General features: G+C 43.8%; 1 protein-coding gene across 1 annotated transcript in view; it reads left to right on the top strand.

Annotated features, from left to right (window-relative positions):
* TAGAP (T cell activation RhoGTPase activating protein) overlaps positions 1-5,529 on the top strand; it is an 11,430-nt gene extending 5,901 nt beyond the window's left edge. The window contains exons 8-10 of the mRNA XM_023206035.2: positions 695-890; positions 1,772-1,886; positions 2,879-5,529. Of these exons, the coding sequence (XP_023061803.2) occupies positions 695-890; positions 1,772-1,886; positions 2,879-4,176 (1,609 nt within the window). The 3' untranslated portion in view covers positions 4,177-5,529. The remainder of the gene's footprint in view (positions 1-694; positions 891-1,771; positions 1,887-2,878) is intronic.
* The last annotated feature ends 1,223 nt before the right edge of the window (positions 5,530-6,752 follow it).

Genomic DNA, 6,752 nt, shown 5'->3' with positions numbered 1-6,752 from the left:
AAAAAAAAAAAAAAAAAAAAAAAAAAAAAAATACAAAAAAACTAGCCAGGCGAGGTGGCGAGCGCCTATAGTCCCAGCTACTCAGGAGGCTGAGGCAGGAGAATGGCGTGAACCTGGGAGGCGGAGTTTGCAGTGAGCTGAGATCTGGCCACTTCACTCCAGCCTGGGTGACAGAGTGAGACTCCGTCTCAAAAAAAAAAAAAAAAAGAGAAACTGATTTAGTCTTCATAAAGATTTCTCAGAATATTGTAAAAATGTGTCGTCTTCGTTTGGTGATTATAGTTTGTTTTTGTTTTAAGGTAAGAAAACCAGTCTAGCCGTGTTAGAAACAGAAAGAAATTCTACATAGCTAAATGATTACTCAACAAAACTATTTTTTAAATATAAAGGCAAACTCTTGTCTTTAATGCAGATTGGCTTCATAATTTAAGCTCTGTAGAAATAATAAAGGGCTGGGTTATTGGTGTCCCAATTATAAAGGCCAGTTTCTTAGCTCCTCAAGACCTTGCGGTTAACCAGCCTCACTCTGTGTCAGTTGCCACTGGAAGTGTCTGAATGAGCATTTCACAATATTACTTGTGAAAATACACCTTCCTCATTTTAAAGGAAGTCTGGTTTCGGCAGAAACTCTCAGCTTGCTACACTGAAGACCATTAGCCTTTTTGAAAACTAACATCCCTTCACTTTATTCCAGGGTTGCAGATAAGCTCCCCCGGCCCAACCTCCTGCTGCTCAAGCACTTGGTCTATGTGCTGCACCTCATCAGCAAGAACTCTGAGGTCAACAGGATGGACTCCAGCAACCTGGCTATCTGCATTGGACCCAACATGCTCACCCTGGAGAACGACCAGTGTCTGTCATTTGAAGCCCAGAAGGACCTGAACAACAAGGTTTGTTCTGGTTACTGATGAGAAATCCCCAACTTATGATCTCAGCATCTGTTTGCCAAATCCAGGCAATAAAATGCTTCTGAATGTCTCCAACTGACTCAGCATCACAGTGAAAATACAAACTGCAAAATGCTTTTGTCATATTTCCACTCCCTCAGATAAATGTATCTAATGAAACTGAATAAATCTGTGTCTTCTGTCATCTGTGACACAGATGAGTGCTGTGAGTGTTTACATCACTGTCTCCCGATATAAAAAAGCCCTTTTGTTTTTGTGTTTTGTACGCCACAGTCTAGCAGTCTATCAATCTGAGAAACTACTTACTTAAATGAAAATTTTACTAATACTTTAATTTTTTGTATGTTCTTAAATTTAAAATGCATGTCTCAAAACACCAAGGAGTATCTAACTTTAATGTATATGATTGTTGGCATGGTGGCTCACATCTGTAATCTTAGCATTTTGGGAGGCCGAGGCAGGCGAATTGCCTGAGCTCAGGAGTTTGAGACCAGCCTGGGCAACATGACAAAATCCCGTCTCCACTAAAAATAGAAAAAATTAGCTGGGCCTGGTGGCACATGCCTGTAGTCCCAGCTACTCAGAAGGCGGAGGCAGGAGAATTGGTTGAGCCCGGGAAGTGGTGGTTGCAGTGAGCCAAGATCGCGCCACTGCACTCCAGCCTGGCGACAGAGTGAGAGCCTGTCTCACAAAAATAAAAAGTATCTGATTGTTACCAAATTTCTGTATGCTCTTTTCAGACACATAAAGATCTCAAATTCTCATTTTAGCACGTGACTCCACTGTGTCCCCATTCTTCCTCACCTCCCTTAAAAAAAAAAAAAAAGTCTTCAAGCTGACAAATTGCTTACTTTTCCTCACAGGTGAAGACACTGGTGGAATTCCTCATTGATAACTGCTTTGAAATATTTGGGGAGAACATTCCAGTGCATTCCAGTATCACTTCTGTTGACTCCCTGGAGCACACTGACAGTTCAGGTATGGAATGTGCTATCATTTGATTATGATTGTAGGGAAAAGTTCATGCCAGTCTGCCAGTCATGTAAAGCATCTCTGATATATGAGGCAGAAGGTACCTTCACAAATCCCCAAGTCAGACTAGACTCCAGTCCATTAGGAAGTCATTAAACATGAAAACCCTGCTCCGGGCTTTTCCTGCAGCGCCTCTCAGACCGCAGATAGTCTTTGCCCCTTCCCAGTGTTCATCGCAAATCACTGTTGATTTCACTAAGTCACCTTGAGCTCTGGAGTTGGGTGAGAAACTTTTGTTTCCACTTCATGGGATACGACTCCATTACAATGGAAATGGGTCCAGTAAAAGGAGCAGTTTTAAAAATTAAGGTCAATACATTTGCAGTGAAATGCTGTTCTCTCTTTTCTTATTCTCTCCTCTCTTTCACTCCTTCCTCTCTCCTTTACTCATTTCCTTTCCCTATTTTTCTTCTGATCTCAGAATAAATTCAGAAAGAAACAAACTTTTCGTATGGTACATTTCTTATCATATCAAGTCCCTAAGTAGTTCTGCTAATAAATCACCTAGTGCCCTGATTGGTATGAGCAGGGTGAACTGTAGCAAAGTTCATTTCTAAAAGAACCTGAATGGCCATGTGTGGTGGCTCATGCCTGTAATCCTAGCACTTTGGGAGGCCAACGCAAGCATATCACCTGAGATCAGGAGTTCGAAACCAGCCTAGCTAACATGGTGAAACCCCCTCTCTACTAAAAATAGAAAAAATAGCCAGGCATGGTGGCGGGCGCCTGTAATCCCAGCTATTCTGGAGGCTGAGGCAGGAGAACTGCTTGAACCCAGGAGGAGGAGGTTGCAGTGAGCCAAGATCACATCACTGCACTCCAGCCTGGGCAACAAAGCAAGACTCTGTCTCAAAAAAAAAAAAAAAAAAAAAAACAAATACAAATAAATAAATAAATAAACCCAAACAAATGTTCAACTGCTCCTTGACTTCCCCCAGATGTGTCGACCCTGCAGAATGACTCAGCCTACGACAGCAACGATCCTGATGTGGAATCCAACAGCAGCAGTGGCATCAGCTCTCCCAGCAGGCAGCCCCAGGTGCCCACGGCCACAGCTGCTGGCTTTGATAGTGGGGGCCCACAGAATGCCCAAGAGGTCAGCCCAGGGCCCATCGTGAGCACCGTGGCCAGGCTGAAAAGCTCCCTCGCACAGCCCGATAGGAGGTACTCAGAGCCCAGCATGCCGTCCTGCCAGGAGTGCCTTGAGAGCCGGGTGACAAAGCAAACACTAACAAAGAGTGAAGGGGACTTCCCCGTGCCCCGGGTAGGCTCTCGTTTGGAAAGGGAGGAGGCTGAAGACCCATTTCCAGAGGAGGTCTTCCCTGCAGTGCAAGGCAAAACCAAGAGGCCGGTGGACCTGAAGATCAAGAACTTGACCCCGGGTTCGGTGCTCCCAAGGGTACTGGTTCCCAAAGCCTTCTCCAGCAGCTCGCTGGACGCGTCCTCTGACAGCTCGCCTGTGGCTTCTCCTTCCAGTCCCAAAAGAAATTTCTTCAGCAGACATCAGTCTTTCACCACAAAGACAGAAAAAGGCAAGCCCAGCAGAGAAATTAAAAAGCACTCCATGTCTTTCTCCTTTGCCCCTCACAAAAAAGTGCTGACCAGAAACCTCAGCACAGGGTCTGGGAAATCGCAAGACTTTACCAGGGACCACGTCCCAAGGGGTGTTAGAAAGGAAAGCCAGCTTGCCGGCCGAATCGTGCAGGAAAATGGGTCTGAAACCCACAATCAAACAACCCGCGGCTTCTGCCTGAGACCCCACGCCCTCTCGGTGGATGATGTGTTCCAGGGAGCTGACTGGGAGAGGCCTGGAAGCCCACCCTCTTATGAAGAGGCCATGCAGGGCCCGGCAGCCCGACTCGCGGCCTATGGGAGCCAGACCGTGGGGAGCATGACTGTGCGGAGCATGAGGGCGAGGATGCTGGAGGTGGACTCCCTCCTACCCCCTCTTCCAGCAGCTCACCACGCAGGGGACTCAAGACACAGGGACAGCAAAGAGCCGCTCCCTGGCCATGAACTCTCTCCCCTGCCTGAGCGATGGAAACAGAGCAGAACTATCCATCCTTCTTGGGACTCTCTGGGGCACGTGTCTGGCCCAGGGAGACCTGAGCTCCTCCCGCTGAGGACCGTCTCCCAGTCCGCGCAGAGGAATAAGCGGGACTGTCTCATGCGACGATGTAGCCAGCCGGTCTTTGAGGCTGACCAGTTCCAATATGCCAAAGAATCGTATATTTAGGAGGGAGGCCATACGCCATGCCATAGCTTGTGCTATCTGTAAATATGAGACTTGTAAAGAACTGCTTTTAGATTGTGGTTTTAAAAGGTCTTGAATAAGCTCCTTTAAAACGTTGTGCAAAGCCTTCCTCAGTGAGGATAGCTACACCATGGCCATGGTGCATCAGATAGTCTGTGTGTACCCGGATTTGTGCAATATGTGACAAATGTATAAAATGTATTATAGATAAGGTGTTAGGTGCAAAGAATGTCTAATAATCCCTGCATACGTTTGTGGATTTGCAGTGAAGTACTTTGCTGTTCCTTGCTTCCTGCGGCACTTTTCTCTTGGTTAGTGTTTAAAAATTATCTTTGCTTTTATAATGTGGCCTCAAATGTCATGCCAGTTTTCACATTTTCCACAAACTCCATTTAGGGAGAAGTGTTTAAACTCCTGGTAAGTTTACTCTATACCAGAGTGAACTATATATTACTCCACATAAGCAGCCTTGCAGTAACTAATCACCACCATAGACGAAAGAAACAGACTGCAAGGAACAGAGTTGAGCGTCTGGAGCCATCAAAGGCATTAAAAACTCCAGCAAAAGCAGAGGTCATAGCAAAACTCATGAAAAACACTTCAACCTGTCCTTTCAATCATCCAATTAAATTTGGGTAAATTAATAAAACTGTATTATATCAATATTAACTCATCTACAGCACTTTGAGTTTCTTTGTAGTTCATGATGTCCTATCCTATAGTGTGGCAGTAAATGATTTTATATGCATTGGGGGTCATATATAAAACTTCAATGTAATTTCACTACAATAAATTGCCTTCCTTATTTGAAAGTAAAAATGTTCATTTTTTTATTGACATGTTACCTCCTTTCCCTCGATTAATAGAAATCCACCAAGAAAATCACTCACATATTGGTTTACTCAACAAGCATGTATTGAATATATATTCACTCTTCTAGACTAATAGCAAGACTGGAGATCCTGTTTAGGAAGAAGCAGTCTCCGTTCTCCAGAATTTGCAAAACCATAAAAAAGTACCTACTTTAAGCCACTTTCTTTTTCAGCAAGCAGTCATTCTGCCAGAAGAATTTAGTACACAAATAAAGGATAATATAATAAATGTAAAATTTCTCATTTCTAGTGAATTAAACTTTCCAGTAATTTTACATCTTATCTCATTCTTATGATGCTCACTTTGCTTAATTATTGGCAAACATAATGGTAAAATGTTTGTAATGTATTAGAACTTTACTGCTCAATTATTAAGATATTTATCCAGTATCTTTGAGATACGGGACTTCAATTTTCCTTATTTCATCAACTTTTTAAAATAAAATACCATACATGCTTCTGATTTGTTAAAGAAATATGTTGTGTTGAGTCTTTTCAGAGATGATTTATCAATAATGTCGTGCAAAGTTAATAAAGCTGTAAATAGACTGCTCAAGGCAGCACACTCAGACCTAATATTAAAAATACTTTATTGATGGACTAGGCGTGGTGGCTCATGCCTGTAATCCCAGCACTTTGAGAGGCCGAGGTGGCAGATCATTTCAGATCGCAAGTTTGAGACCAGCCTGGCCAACATGGTGAAACCCCATCTCTACTAAAAATACAAAACATAGCCAGGTGTGGTGGTGGGCGCCTGTAGTCCCAGCTACTTGGGAGATTGAGGCAGGAGAATCACTTAAATCCAGAAGGCAGAGGTTGCAGTGAGCCAAGATCATCCCACTATACTCCAGTTGGGGTGACAGAGTGAGACTCAGTCTCAAAAAATTAAAATAATAAATAAAATAAAAATATTAAGCACCAATAATATATAAATTTCATGGGGGCAGAGCTCAACTGACTGCTAACTTAAGCAGTCCTTTTCCAGAGTTGGTCACTAATAGCAATAGTTACAATTTTAGCATCTACCATGTGCCAGGCACTGCGCTAAGTATTTTAGTACTGAAAAAAAATCCTCTGCCTCTAACAATAACCACTTCTTACTGGGAATCAGAGGATTCCCATCAATAGACCACTAAGACTACTAACCAGGAAGCTACAAATGTATTCCAACTTTACCACTCACCTGATCTCCGTGTGACCCTGCTCACTCAGGTCACGAAAACCCTACCCAAATTTCCTTATTTTTAAAAAGTGGAATGAAACCGGAAGTCCTCTACACACATGAATAGCACATTGTGCTGATGAACGTTTAGGAGCTCCCTGCCCAAGCAAATGTTGTTGTTAGTCTTTGAACAGTGCAGTCAGTCACAGTTGACTTATTTCAAATATTGCACGGTGTGATAGCCCCACTCCTATCTACAGAGTCCGTCTGCCTTTCAAAAGGTTTTCCCAACCTGGCTCCCAAGTATATTGGTTCTTGAGAGCTGCTGTAGAAAGTCCCATAGATGGGGTGGCTCAGACCACAGAAACGTATGTCTCACAGTTCTGAAATCCAGAGGTCTAAGGTCCAGGTTTCAGCAGGGGTGGTTCCTTCCGGGGCTGTGAGGGAGAGGTTCCAGGGCTCTCTCCTTAGCACAGATGGCCTCCTCCCTGTGTCTCTTCACATCGTCTTCCCTCTACGTGAGT

The sequence above is a fragment of the Piliocolobus tephrosceles genome, chromosome 5, assembly GCF_002776525.5.
Source record: "Piliocolobus tephrosceles isolate RC106 chromosome 5, ASM277652v3, whole genome shotgun sequence".
NCBI classification, from domain to species: domain Eukaryota; kingdom Metazoa; phylum Chordata; class Mammalia; order Primates; family Cercopithecidae; genus Piliocolobus; species Piliocolobus tephrosceles.
This window is presented reverse-complemented; position numbering and strand designations above follow the sequence as displayed.